Source organism: Aulonocara stuartgranti (assembly GCF_965226115.1).
Source record: "Aulonocara stuartgranti genome assembly, chromosome: 3".
Lineage (NCBI taxonomy): Eukaryota > Metazoa > Chordata > Actinopteri > Cichliformes > Cichlidae > Aulonocara > Aulonocara stuartgranti.
Window position 1 is genome coordinate 4057038 of NC_138941.1, and position 15308 is coordinate 4072345.

At 41.2% G+C, this 15308-nt stretch overlaps 2 protein-coding genes across 3 annotated transcripts in view; both read left to right on the plus strand.

The window, feature by feature from the left end:
• Positions 1-15308, plus strand: part of LOC309702206 (protein NLRC3-like) — a 361701-nt gene that overhangs the window by 93076 nt on the left and 253317 nt on the right. The gene's annotated exons all lie outside the window — the stretch shown is intronic.
• Positions 6888-11832, plus strand: LOC309697059 (LINE-1 type transposase domain-containing protein 1; the record flags this gene model as incomplete). The annotated part of the gene is made up of 2 exons (XM_082518693.1): positions 6888-7546; positions 11552-11832. The coding sequence occupies 2 exons, from the start codon at positions 6888-6890 to the stop codon at positions 11742-11744; spliced, it is 852 nt and encodes a 283-aa protein (XP_082374819.1). The 3' UTR covers positions 11745-11832.

Below are 15308 nucleotides of genomic sequence, written 5' to 3' on the forward strand. Positions count from 1 at the left end.
TCAGCATTTCTGAAATATTTTTGTCTTCAACTCGAATCAAAGCACAATCCAGATCCAGCCTATAAGAACATGAGCTCTGATCCTTCAGCCCCTCTGACAGGTTTATTATCCTCAAGTTGTTCACTTGTCTCCAACAACCAGGAGTCTAGCTCTGTTTTTTAAAGCAAATACTTGAGCTACCAGACTGCACCTACATCGTTTTCAGATGTTCTTATTTTAAGGTCTGGTTTGTGTCTCATCTTTATTGCAATCCCCCATGTCTCTCTGTTTTTCAAATATAAATCTGTTACCTCGGTGTGGCCAGAACAACATGGTGAACCCAAAATACAGACAAAGGTGAAGGAACTGAATATTACTAGACGTGAAGGCTTTATTTACACACAGGAACTTGACACTTGGAATTTTTTAACATGAACTGTGAACTATGGCGGAAGTCAAGCACTTGAAGCTGTGAGCATGAAGTGGGCTCTGTGGTAGGTTTCCGGAAATGGGTCTTGGTAGATGGTAATCTGAGTCACTGTAACAGAGGTAGAGCAGCATCAGAAAGATCACTGGTGGAGGTTACAGTAAGTGAACGAGGTTATCTTCAATGTCTTATTTGGGGTTTCTGTAGCTCAGGAGGTAAAGCTGGTCTGATCTGACCTACTGATCAGAAGGTTGGTGGTTCGATCCCTGGCTCCTCCAGTCTGCATGTCAAGTATCCTTGGGCAAGATACTAACCCCAACTTGCTCTCCGATGCATCTATCAGAGTATGAATGTGCGTGAATGTACTTAGAAAGCACTAAGTTCAGATAAAGTGTTTGTGAGAATGGGTGTGATTGGGTGGATGTGGCATGTTGTATAGAGCGCTTTGAGTACTCCGGGAGAGTAGAAAAATGCTATATAAGAATCAGTCCATTTACCATTTACTTGTCAGCAGTCGGAAAGCAACTTGGGGAAGGCAGGTGGTGAGGTCTGGGTGAGTACTTGTTAGCTTTGAATCCAGGCAAAGTGGTCCAGTAAGTCTAAGAGACGAAAGGCATTAATGTGGCTGTGAGTGAATCAAGAAGACCAGCATCCAGGAAAACGTGACTGAACTGCAAGGGTGAGTAGATGATCCGAGGATTAGGAGGTTAGCAGAGTTATTGGGAGTGCTGATGTTATATTCAGCCTAGTAGATTACTGTCAGGTGTGGACAATGGACAGGCTGACCAGGCTTCACCCAAAGGCAGAAACCAGAGTCTAGTGGGAAACCACCGCCGCTCACACAGACCATGACAGCAGCATGACCCCCCCCCCCCCCCCCCCCCCCAAAGCATTCTCTTTCACTTGGCATCATTTACCTCTCCCTTCTCCAATTTCTGATGTGTCCACCTTTGCAATGATAACTGTGATCAGGGTGAACCAAAAAGGTGCCGTGGTGAACAGATACTTAAGTTTGGTGAATGCAGTTTCAGCTTTGGGGGACCAGATGCATGCTGAGACTTGAGTGGTGCAGCTACCTGACTATAGTTGAAAATGAACAGTCTATAAAAATTTGCTATTCCCAAAACCCATTGGAGATGCTTCTTGAATCTACAATGGGTACAAGGGGTAGGCCACTCTGTGAAAGCTTTCACATTTGCCAGATCCGTCTTCACCTGCCCCCGTGCCAAAATGTAACTGAAAAAAGTTATTGATGAGGAATGGAATTCACACTTTTTTGCTTTGACATAAGGTTTATTCTCCAGCAAACGTTGGAAAAATAGCATGGACATGAGACTGATGTTCCTCGCAGGTTTTGGGAAAAATGAGGATATCATCCAGATACACCAATACGAACCTGTCAAGGAATTCCCGGAGGACATCGTTAACTAATCTTGAAACATTGCGGGAGCATTAGTTAACCCAGGCGGCATGACCAAATACTCGTAGTCCCCCAATGGCATGTTTAAAACGGTCTTCCACTTGTCTCCCTGATTGATCTGGAAAAAGTGGTAAGCGTTGCGGATGTGGGGTTTTGTAAACCCAGTGGCACTGTGAAATGGCCTGAAAGCAGAGCTAATGAGGTAATAGGTACTTATTCTTGATGGTAATATCACTGAGGCCCCTGAAGTAAATGCATGGCCAGAGAGAGCCATCCTTTTTCCCCACAAAAAAGAAGTTCCAACTTGAGATGACAATCGTTGGATTATGCCTGCACCGAGGGATTCCTTAATGTACTTTTCCATAGCCGCACACTCAGGTCTAAGCAGGTTATACAGCCAGCTAGAAGGCCGGGTGGAGCCAGAGAGTAGTTCTATGGTGCTGTCCTGTGGTTTGTGAGGTGGCAGTGAAAGCGCTTTACTTTTGCTAAATACTTCCTGAAGATCATGACATTTGGTGGGGACAGAGGAGAGATCTAAAACAGTCTCAGTGTTGGTTGATGGTTCCACAGGTTCCGGTGGACGGGCAGAAACAAGGCAATTTGAATGACAGAACAGACTCTAACTGATTACCCTCTGACCTGACCAGTCTAAGTGGGGGTTATGTAATTCTAGCCAAGGAAACCCGAGTATGAGTGGTTTGTGAGGTGCATGAAAAGCAAAAAAGGTAAGTGTTTTCTTGTGATTGCCAGGGGTGACAGGCTCTGTGCGCTGAGTTATGTGAGGGGACACTCGGTTATTTAATGACTTAGTGGGAATGGGCGGATTAAGGGGGCATAGAGGGATGTTTAACTGTCTCGCTAACTCAGACTCCATGAGGTTCTAATTGAACAAGAGCCTGAAAGGTCTGGTTAACTAGAACAGAGAGTTGGAGTTGCAATCTGGGTTTTTATGTTTGTGTGAGTATCCTCCACCCTTATCCCTGAACTTTCCAGTGGGCAGACCCTGGTGTGGAATCGAAAACAGACAGGTTCATCACGAGAAGCAAGCTGATCTTTCATGGTTTGATTTAATGACTGAAAAACATACAGCGGACGGTGGTTAGCACTGTTGCCGCACAGCAAGAAGGTCCTGAGCAAAAGTCTTTACAAACTCAACCAGGAAATCATCATGCGAGCAGAAAGAAAGAGGATGAGCAGATAGGTAAGCAAGAGAAACCCGCCAGCGTCCCAGGTTTCCAGAGAAGGTTCAGGTTCTAGGTACCTGAAATGGGATGTAATTCAATTCAATTCAATTTTATTTATATAGCGCCAAATCACAACAGTCACCTCAATGCGCTTTATATTGTACAGTAGATCGTACAGTAATAGATACAGAGAAAAACCCAACAATCATATGACCCCCTATGAGCAAACACTTTGGCGACAGTGGGAAGGAAAAACTCCCTTTTAACAGGAAGAAATTTTTGGTGTCAAAGTCAAAGCACAGATCCACCCAGTCTCTGTATTTCAGCTTATTTCCTTTATACACACATTTAACAGGAACAGTTTCAGACAGCTAGTGTTTACCTGACATTACCTGCGTACCTCACAGTTTGCAGGTAATGGGCATAATAATTACTGAACAGAGACATCCTGCTGTGAACTTTGTTTCTGTGGATCTAAAATGTAAAAATACATCTGAGAAGATTTCTAATCATGATTTTATGAGCCCCCAAAGTTTGATTCTGTTCATCTGGACGTAGCGCTCTCAGCGGGAGAAACATTTTGTCACTCATCAAGACGACTTCTTCAGGCTCAGCTGACTGCAGCTTTCCCCAATCTTATAAAGAGTACATCTGCATAATGACTCAAACCTAATGGTCAAGGAACTGACCTCCCAGCCTTATTGTTCCTTCAGTGGGCTGGTTTCAGTCATTATGCAAATGTACTTTTTATAGGGTTGGAAACCAGAAGTCAGCTGAGACTGACGAAGTCACCTGGATGAGTGACGAAATGTTTCTCCCACTGAAAGCGCTACGTCCAGATGAACAGAATCAACTTTTGGGATTTACTAACCTGGATGATTGAGCATGGATCAAGACGGGTTTTTATGAGGTATACAGTTTCTTATAATTTCTAAACCAGAAGGTTGAGGAGATGGAGCTCATGATAACTGGCTACTGCCTTTCAGCGTGCTTTATGAAATCATCCAATCAAAATAAAGTTGGCCTTTAGGGAGAGTGGGGCTTTAAAGGGGAATGAGCCAAAGCAGCTTTTAGACAGAAAATGAAATGAGAGTCCAGGATGTGATACATTATTTATAACTACATTTACAGTAATCACACATATTAGAATTAATAAAGTGACCAGCAGTACTGTAGTAAGTGTAATACTGCAGTACTCACAGGCCTGTGCCAGCAGACACTGAACTACTGTCACTAAATCAACCTGGTCTTCACTGGTTTCCATTTACATACATTGGAATAATTGTGTTTAATTTGAAATATTTTTCTTCTGTTACACTTAAATTCTTGAACATTTTTTTATTTAATTGTGCATTGTAGTGTACTCATTTGTACACATTTGATTACTTAGATTCAACATATAAAGAGATTTTATTTGATAATAAATATTATTGTTTTGTTGTTCTTGTTATTTTTTTCAGGCTGAGCAGCTGTAAGCTGTCAGAGAAAGTCTGTACAGATTTGTTGTCAGTGGTCAGCTCCCAGTCCTGTAGTCTGAGAGAGCTGGACTTGAGTACCGACAGCCTGAAGGCTTCAGCAGTAAAGCTTCTGTCTGCTGCAGTGGAGAGTCCACACGCCAAACTGAATATTCTGAGGTCTGACCGATTTGTATTCTTTTTTCTTTTGTTTGTTTGTTTTGTTTTGTTTTTAACTGAGAAAATAAATCCAGCAATTTAAACAGTAGAGGTAAACTTGATCAATTTACTGTTGTTTCGTACCACATCTGCTCAGCATAAAACAACAAGGATTCTTAAAATATAAGATTAGTTATTGCACCCTGATTACACTTTAACATCAGTCTTTGTTCATGTTTTCATTTTCAGACTCAACGTCTGTGAACTTCTAGCGGAAAACTGTGAAGCTGTGTCCTCAATGCTCAGCTCTCAGTCCTCTACTCTGACAGAGCTGGACCTGAGTATCAAAAATGTGCAGGATTCAGGAGTGAAGATTCTGTCTGCTGGACTACAAAGTTTAAACTGTAAACTAAATACTCTGAGGTCAGATCAATTGACATTTTGTTTTTTTTAAATGAACCAATTAAACATTTTATTCAAGGCTTCCGGTTCCGGCGCTCGTGGGGATGGACACCTAGTACGAGAGCTCTTGACTGAAACTTATTAAAACTGCCCCAAGTAAATTAATACACTATCTAAGTGCACATAAAGAGGAAAAAGGGGTTTAAATGATGTCCAGAAAGAACAAAATAGCTAAGAAGTTAACGTTTGAAAACGTGGAAGATGGCAATGTGCAGCTAACAGAAGGGGCTAACGTTAGCCCCTATAGGGCTAGCCGAGGCCACTCTCCCACTCCTAGCCGCGAGGATTCTGGGACAGAAGATGAGGTTGACCCAGCAAGTTTGACGCTGATACTGAAAGAACTGAGAGGCGTTGGGAAAGAGGTGAAAGAATTTCGAAAAGACACGAAAGCGCAACTGGTGGAAATAAGGGGTGAGTTGGATAAAGCCAATGCGCGGCTTAATGATGTGGAAACCAGGGTTGCAGAACACAAAGATAAGCTCCAGAACACAGACGAGATTTTGTCTGAGATACTAACAATGCAATTCAATGTTATTTATATAGCGCCAAATCACAACAAAAGTCACCTCAAGGCACTTCATAGATACAGAGAAAAACCCAACAATCATATGACCCCCTATGAACAAGCACTTTGGCGACAGTGGGAAGGAAAAACTCCCTTTTAACAGAAAGAAAGAAACCTCTGGCAGAACCAGGCTCAGGGAGGGGCGGGGCCATTTGCTGTGATTGGTTGGAGTGAGAGAAGGAAGACAGGATAAAGACATGGTGTGGAAGAGAGACAGAGGTTAATAACACATATGATTCAATGCAGAGAGGTCTGTTAACACATAGTGAGTGAGAAAGGTGACTGGAAAGGAAAAACTCAATGCATCATGGGAATCCCCGGCAGCCTACGTCTATTGCAGCATAACTAAGGGAGGATTCAGGGTCACCTGGTCCAGCCCTAACTATATGCTTTAGCAAAAAGGAAAGTTTGAAGCTGATCTTCAAAGTAGAGAGGGCGTCTGTCTCCTGAACTCAAACTGGGAGCTGCTTCCACACCCAGTCCAACATAGCCAGGCTTTCTTTGCTGCTTTGACAAAACCTCAAATCCCAGTCAGAGATGATGAGCATCATCACAGTGATGATCATTTCTCTATTAACCCAGGCTTTCTGCTTCAGGATCTGTGCACGCTCAGAAAACAAGGAGACCTTTAAACATAATTTCACTAAATGGATGGATTGAGCTCAGCCTACAGATGAACTGGTGCCAGAGATCATAAAGAACATCAAACAGTCAAATTCAACACTTTTAATGGAAATATGAGATTAATCTTAAAAGTAGAGATAGTGTCTGTCTCCTGAATCCAAACTGGAAGCTGGTTCCACAGAAGAGGGGCCTGAAAACTGAAGGCTCTGCCTCCCATTCTACTTTCAAATACTCTAGGAACAACAAGTAGGCCTGCAGTGTGAGAGCGAAGTGCTCTAATGGGGTGATATGGTACTACAAGGTCATTAAGATAAGATTGGGCCTGATTATTTAAGATCTTGTATGTGAGGAGCAGGATTTTGAATTCAATTCTGGATTTAACAGGAAGCCAATGAAGGGAAGCCAATACAGGAGAAATCTGCTCTCTCTTTTTAGTCCCTGTCAGGACTCTTGCTGCAGCATTTTGGATTAACTGAAGGCTTTTCAGGGAGTTTTTTGGACATCCTGATAATAACGAATTACAATAGTCCAGCCTGGAAGTAATAAATGCATGAACTAGTTTTTCAGCGTCACTCTGAGACAGGATATTTCTAACTTTAGAGATGTTGCGCAAATGGAAGAAAGCATGCAGGAAAAGTTTCAAACAAAACTAACATCACTGGAGGCTTACTCGAGGAGGGAGTCGCTCAGACTGTACAGGGTGCCGGAGGGAGAAGAATCGGGAGCTCCATCTATGGCCCACTTTGTGGAGAAGCTACTCCGGGAGAATCTCGCCATCCCACCATCAACACCGTTACAAATTCAGAGAGCACACAGAGTGTTATCATTACTCCCTCCGGACGGCTCCCAACCCAGATCAATCCTGGTAAAATTCCTGTGCTTCACGGTTAAAGAAGAAGTGCTGAGGCTCGCTTGGCAAAAGAAAGGTTTTATGCTGAATTCCAGCAAGATCAACCTCGACCACGATTACCCCCCTGAGATCATGGCTATGAGGAAGGAGTATGCAGAGGCACGAAAGGTCCTAAAAGAGAAGAATGTACGGTTTAGGACCCTCTACTCAGCGCGCCTTAAGGTTTTTTTCGAAGAAGGAGTGAAAACCTACAACACGGTGGAGGAGGCAACGGCTGACCTGGCGAGTCGGGGCCTGCCGGTAAAGGTGATTACACCACCGGCAACCCCCAGAGAAAAACTACAAAGATGCCCGCTGTGGCGGGGAGTTGGTGGTCGGCGTCCGCGTCAGATCCGAGGAGCTGCGGGATATAGAGAGAAGCTGCAAGTATACAGACGTGAAGAGAACGAATTTAATGTTATGTATTAGCTATGGACAACATGGTGAAATATGGTTACTGTCGAGCTAAAATGGGTGGGGCTTCTCGTGCTGTGAGTGACGTCGCAGTGGAAAGCCCCCTAACTCAGGGAGTAATAAGGGGTTTCCCTTCAAGTTGTGAGGGTGTCAGTGGAAGTGCTCCACTGTCAGAAGCCAGCTTAGGAGCTTTCAAGCTCCAGTTATGTTCAAATGTTTTCAGTTCATTCCTAACTTTTTTCACTTGTTACTGTTTTAAGAGGGGGTTGCCTGCTGCTATTGAGTTTATGCGCTGTGGTAACTTAATATATCTTTATGGGAAGTGAGTCAGTGAAAGTAATCTCTTTTAATGTTAACGGGGTTCTGAACGTGATTAAGATGAATAAGATACTGTCCAAACTAAGGAAGGAGAAGGCCCAGATTGCATTACTTCAGGAGACACACATGAACCAAGTAGATCACTTGAGATTGAAAAGAAAGGGTTTTAAATATGTATTCTCCTCTTCTGTTAAGTCCAAACACAAGAGGGGTGTGGCTACACTTATCTCTGGTACACTTAACTATGAACATATCTAAGAACTCTGTGACGAGGAAGGCAGATTGGTTAGAATAACAGAATGGATAGAGGGGTCTGAAATCACAATTTTAAATGTTTATGCTCCCCCTGGGAGCGATTGGCTATTCTATAGGAATAGGTTTGATTTATTGGTGGATTCTCAGGGGATAGTTGTCTGTGGGGGGATTTTAACTTTAGACTTGACCCTAAACTAGACTCCTCCTCCCCAACCAACCAGGTAACAGCACTTACTAGAAAAGTCAATTCCTATATGGTAGAGATGGGGATAATAGATGTATGGAGGGACCGCTACGCATCTACCAGAAATTTCACTCATTACTCTGGTTCCTTTAAAGTGTATGCAAGGCTGAACTACTTTTTTATGTTTAAAGTTGATAGGTTTAGGGTCAAAGACTGTGACATATTAACAAGAGATCTATCTGACCACAGTCCTATCTCTCTATCTTTGCAGGTGGCTAGGAAAAAATGTACCACACTGTGGAAATTGTTATCGCACCTTAATGATCCTGCCATAGTTTCCAAATTAAAGGTAGACATTAAAGAATTTCTAGATGTTAATGACACAGGAGAGGTATCTCCAGCTAGTCTTTGGGATATGCTCAAAGCAGTAATGAGAGGTAAATTAATTTCTATCGCCTCCCACTTAAAGAGAATCAAAGGGCAAAAATTAGCAGAACTACAGGCAAATTTAAAGTTGAAAGAATAGGAAGACATAAACACCGCAAATCCTACTGTGAAGCAGGATATCATGAAAATACAGGATGAAATTAATGATATTTACACCCAGGAGGCCCAAAATAACTTAATTGTTTTGAGGCAAAAATACTATGAGACAGGAGGGAAATCTGCAAAATATCTGGCAAATAAATTACGCAAACAACTACAGGAAAGTACGATATACCAAATCAAGGACCCCAAGACTAATATTCTGGAATCAAAATTAGAAGACATTCAGAAATGTTTTGAGACCTTCTTTAGGGAGCTGTACTCACAGCCCAATGCTACGGAGGAGAATTGTACTGATGCCTTTCTTAGCTCTCTAGAATTACCTTCACTCCCGTCTCTCAAAAATGAGCTTCTAACACATCCCATTTTAGTGGAAGAAATTAATGCAGCTCTTTCCAGATTAAAACCAGGTAAGGCAGTTGGGCCGGACGGGTTCAGTTCTCAGTGGTATCGCACCCTGAGGGCAGATCTAGTCCCCACATTGCTGAAGTCATTTAACTACATCCTACAGGAGGGAGAAATCCCACCCTCCTGGAGGGAGGCAACTATTTCAATTATCCCAAAAGAGGGGAAAGATAAACGAGAATGTGGAAACTATCGACCAATCAGTGTCCTTAACTTGGATTACAAACTATTTACTTCTATTCTTGCTCGTAGACTGGAGAAGTTTTTACCTGACCTCATCGATTTAGATCAGACTGGTTTCATTCACTATAGACAAACAACTGACAACATTAGGAGAATATTACACATCTCTGCTCAAATACAAAAGAACAAAACTCAATCAATGATAGGAAGCTTGGACACTGAGAAAGCCTTCGACTCGGTCAGATGGGTATTTCTGTATAAGGTTCTGGGGAAGTTTGGCTTTCACGACAAGTTTATTAGAGTAATCCAAGGTCTGTTTGCTCGACCCTCAGCCCGTATTAAGGTGAATGGTGATCTCTCCAAGCCCTTTGCTCTGGAACGTGGCTGTAGGCAGGGTTGTGCAATCTCGCCACTTCTCTGATTTATTCATAGAAACATTTGGCCAAACGATTAGACAAAATCATAACATTAGGGGTGTTGCATTGTCAGGAGTTGAACATAAAGTGGTAATGTTCGCCGATGATGTACTGGTCTGCCTGGAGGAGCCAGAGAGGTCTTTTAGTGATTTGATGTCTACTTTAAGTGATTTGGGGAAGTTATCTGGTTATAAGGTCAATATTTCAAAAACACAGGTGATGACTTTAAATTATACAGCTTCTGTAGCTTTACGTAGGGATAACAAGAAAAATAAGTACCTGGGAATATATTTGACTGCGGACCTCTCGGGGCTCTTTCAGGCAAACTACGAGCCAATATCTGCAAGTATAAAAGCTGATCTGCACAGATGGAATCTGGTCCCCTTCATGAGTCTCAGCTCCCAGGTAACTTTTAAAGCATGGATATCCTGTGGCCTTACAACATTCCTCTCTCTTACTCATAGAAATATTGTGCTCAGATTTGAGACCTTACAGGACAACCTGACAAAATACAACTTTCATAGAAACTTACAGCTGAGATCATTTAATGATCATGAATGCCAACTTCAATGATGCTGAGTCGCATTTTTTCCTCATCCTGAAAAATGCCACAACCATGACCCCTACTAAATCTATTTCTAAACTATACAAAGCCCTCTCTAGTGCCAGCAAGGATAACACTTTATACACTAAGGATAAATGGGAAAGGGAATCAGGGATTGCTATTTCTGTGGGGGAGTGGGAAAATGTTTTGTACTGCCAGTGGTCCACGTCCAGTTCTATGAGCTGGAAGGAACATGGCTGGAAGAATATTATTAGGTACTTCAAGACTCCATATCAGGAGAGGTACAAAGGGGCTTATATGCAATGCTGGAGACAATGCGGCTCGACTGTTACTAACCATTTTCATGTCTTTTGGGACTGTCCCAAGTTAAAAAACGTTCAGGTCTCCTTAAGTGCAGTCTTTAACGTTCAAATACCTTTAGATTTTAAGGTTTTATACATGGGTTTGGTCCCCTTTCTGGAATGTAGGAGTGAGATTAAGTTGGTGCAATTACTCTTGGTGGCAAGTAAAAAAACAATTACTAGAAGATGGTTAAGCCCAGCCCAGCCTACCCTAGACGACTGGTTTGGGATCATTTTAGAGATATTTAGGATGGAAAAACTTACATATCTGTTAAGAAATCAAAAAGCCAAAATCTACCAAAGTTGGAACAATTGGATCCAATTCATCACCCCCACGAGGGCTGACTTCACTTGATCTCACTATTACTTGGTTGTTTTTTTGTTTGATTTTTTTTACATTTACTTCTATTACTATTGCTTGTTTATTTACTTATTTGTTCACAATGATTGCAGCATGGGCACCCCTCCCAGTTTGTGTTTATAGTTCCATGTAATGTGTTCTATATATCTCCTTCGGGAGAGCATGCGAGCAACTCTCCTAGTAATAGCTAGTGGAGGTTAATATGCACCCACTGATCACTTTGTTTACTGATCACTTGTCCAATCCAAATAAAGATATAATTAAAAAAAAACATTTTATTCAAGTTCATCCATATGATGTTGTATCTTAGTATGTTAAGGTTTCATCAAAAATAAAAAGATGGCATGTAATATAATAACAAACTTTACATAAGTATTATAGATTATCTTTTGTTTTTCAGACTGGGTGGCTGTAACCTGTCAGAGAGAAGCTGTGAAGCTCTGTGCTCAGTCCTCAGCTCCCAGTCCTCCAGTCTGAGAGAGCTGGACCTGAGTAACTCTGACCTGCAGGATTCAGGAGTGAAGCTTCTGTCTGCTGGACTAAAGAGTTCACAGTGTGCAGTGGAAACTCTCAGGTCAGGATTCAAACGTTAACACATATGATCATTTAAAATGTGAATTATATTATTGATTGACTTATCTATAGAGCTTTTAGCTAAACTTATATTTATATTTGAGTGGATTATTAGACTGAATTACTGTGTAAAATTTGTCACAGTCATACGATTTTGTTTATTTTTTATTTTTAATTCATGTACTGGCCATTTTACATAAATTTGGCTAATCTTCTACAATATATACATTTGATTTCGTTAGGAACAAAATGTTCAAATTACATATTTTGCTGGATATTGGGTATTAATGAAATTATTATGTCTTTAATGACACCACATTTCCATATGTAGGAGGTTACTGGTGGTATTGTTTCAGTGTCTGAGTTTTCCTTGCAAAGAAACATCTGGAATTTAACAATACATGTTTTAAAGCTGTTTTCTCCAAAGGGATTTGTATTAGTGATGGTAAATTTGATTCTTTTTACCGAATCGAGTTTAAATGAGTCACTCACCAAAATGAATCGGGTTTTTTAAGTCATTTGAGTCTCTGAGTCAGTTGCCCAGAGAGTGCCAAAAATGTACTTTTTCTCTCAAACTTAATTTGTTTTTATTTTCATGTAAATCCTACTGCTACGATGAGTGACTGAAAAATAAAAACAACTATTTTATAGAGCAAAAAAGAATAAGATTTCTAAATTGGACATTTATTTTTGTTTATGTTATTAGTATTTCCTCTTTATCATCTTTGCACAAAAACAAAGTGTAGACTGAATGTTATATTGCATCAGTCAGACTATCAGGCTTCATCTCAGATGAAGGAGTGACTCTTCCGTGGTAACAAACTGTGAGTTTCAGCAGCTGAGAGGCAGGAGGGAAGGGTGAGTGAGTGGTCTTGATGCATTCTCAGTCTAGACTAGACTAGAAAGAGGGGCGCTGCTCTTGTGGCGAGCAGCAGGTTGTCTCTCTCTGTCAGTGTTTTAACTTATTTTATTTCATTCTTTTATTCCTTTATATATATATTTTTTTGCCTGAGGAAATTCTATAGCATCGGCTTGTGTTTTGTGGAACTTCTTTTAACGAAGATGGGTTTTTTATTTCGCATGATTTTATTGGCAATCCTGACGGTTGTTTGGAGTCATTCCTTTACCATCAATAATCCTGGCTAATGTGCAGTCTCTGAGGAGTCAATTGGATGAACTGCATTTGAATGTTGCACACTTACGTGACTACAGGGATACATGTCTAATGGCATTCACAGAGACTTGGCTCAAGGACTCTGACCCTGATTGTTCTCTGGAACTAAATGGCTTCGGGTTTCCCATACGTTTGGATCGAGACCCCGGAGCTACCCAGAAATCTCAAGGAGGAGTGTGTTTGTATATAAATCAGAAATGGTGTAAAAATGTGACCGTTCGTAGACAAGTGTGTCTGCCTGACATTGAGCTCCTCTCTGTGTCTTTGAGGCCGTTTTATCTGCCGAGGGAATTCCCACAGATCAACGTCACCATTGTTTACATCCACCCTAAAGCGAATCCTAAGAATGCGACTGACACCATCTCCATTTTTTTCCTAATAACAAACCATGGTCTTCAAAAGGTCTTATGAGGCTGATTCATGAAAGGAAAAAAGCTTTTATTGAAGGGAATATCTTGAAAGTTAGAGAAATTAGGAAGGAGATCAGATCAGAAATTTAAAAAGCCAAAGTAAAATACAAGGATAAGGTAGAGGCGGAGATGGGTAGCAATAACTTAAGGGTGGCCTGGGCAGGCATGAAACACATGACTGGTCACTGTTACAGTGACTGTAATAAGATAAGTCTTCCTGGTTTTAGTTCAGACTCTCAGTTAGCAAGTAGAGAAGCTTATAGACCCTCTACAATTTGCATACAGGCCTTGTAGACGTGTTGATGATGCAGTGGTCACTCTGTTGAACTTCCTTTATCGCCATCTTGATGGCGCCAAAGCTCATGCTCAGCTCTTATTTATTGATTTTTCTTCAGCTTTTAATACTATCCAGCCACATCTTTTAGCTGATAAACTTCTTAACCAGTTTACACTTGATCTTAATCTCGTTGGTTGGGTTTTAAACTTTTTAACTGACAGATCTCAGTGTGTGAGAGTGAACGGCTGTTTTTCCAAACAGCTGAACTCTTCCACTGGCTCACCGCAAGGTTGTTGTCTCTCTCCTCTACTGTATATTTTGTACACTAATGACTGTCGCAGTACACAGGCCAACAGGCATTTCATTAAATACGCAGATGACACAGTCATTGTAAGCCTCCTTCATGGTGAAGAGGATTCCCATGGGCCTGTTGTGGATGAGTTTGTTTCGTGGTGTGATCAGTCCTTCTTAATGATCAGCACCTTGAAAACCAAGGACATGGTTATTGACTTCAGGGAGACATCCCCTCATCCTGCGCTAACAGTGGTAAATGTGCAGCCATTGAACTGGTGGACAGTTATAAGTATTTGGGGGTTGTTCTTGATAAAGCTCTGTGCTTTGAGTCACATCTTGCTGCTACAGTGAAAAAGGTTCAACAAAGACTTTTTAAGGAGGTTGAGAGGTTTCAATGTTTCATCTGCAATGATGACTCGTTTTTTATAAAAGTTTTATTGAATCTGTTTTAACTTTCTGTATCATTGCTTGGTACGGTAATATGTCTCTGAATAATAAGACCAGACTTAACAACCTGGTTAAAGTGGCTGGTAAGATTTCAGGGAGGTCTCAGGTCCAGCTTGTGGACTTTTATAACAGGCAGGTGCTGAGGAAGGCGACCTCTGTCATGTTGTGTTCAGATCATCCTCTCTTTAATGATTTTCAACTGCTTCCATCAGGTCGTCGTTATAAAGTGCCTGCAGTGAAGACAAAGAGACATAGATTGTCTTTTGTACCTACTGCTATTATCATAGTTAATAACACTGAACCATATGTGTTGTTGCCATTGCACATTGTACTTTTTTGATGAAAAATCTAGGTTGTTTTCTCAGGCTTATATTATATTATATTATTTTGGAGTGTGTATGTGATGTGTTGGTTGCCTGTTTGTTTGTTTGTACGGACATACTGCAAATCAATTTCCCATTAGGGACAATAAAGTTACCAATAACCAATAATCATCCAGGTAAGTAAATCTCCAAAAGTTGATTCTGTTCATCTGGACGTAGCGTTTTGTGGGAGAAATGTTTCATCATCATCCAGGTGACTTCTTCAATCTCGGCTGACTGCAGGTTTCAATCTTATAAACAGTACATTTGCATAATGACTGAAACCAGCCCACTGAAGGAACAATGGGCTGGGAGGTCAGTTCCTTAATCATAATTATGCAAATTCTCATGACCATTGATCAAAGCCCACTGATCAAAGCCCACTGATCAAAGCCCACTGATCAATAGCCATGAGAACCATTCACAGAGAGTTGGGGAATGGCTGCAATCACAGCATTTTAATCATTATTTTAAAGGCTGTAGATTGGAGCCATTGCTCTAACAGTGTACAAATGTAACAGGGCTTGGTGCTGATGCTAACAGTGCTAGCTGCTTCAGCCTTTATTTACACATTATAAGCACATTTCGCTTATTTTAAACAGTATATAAAACAGCTAGTA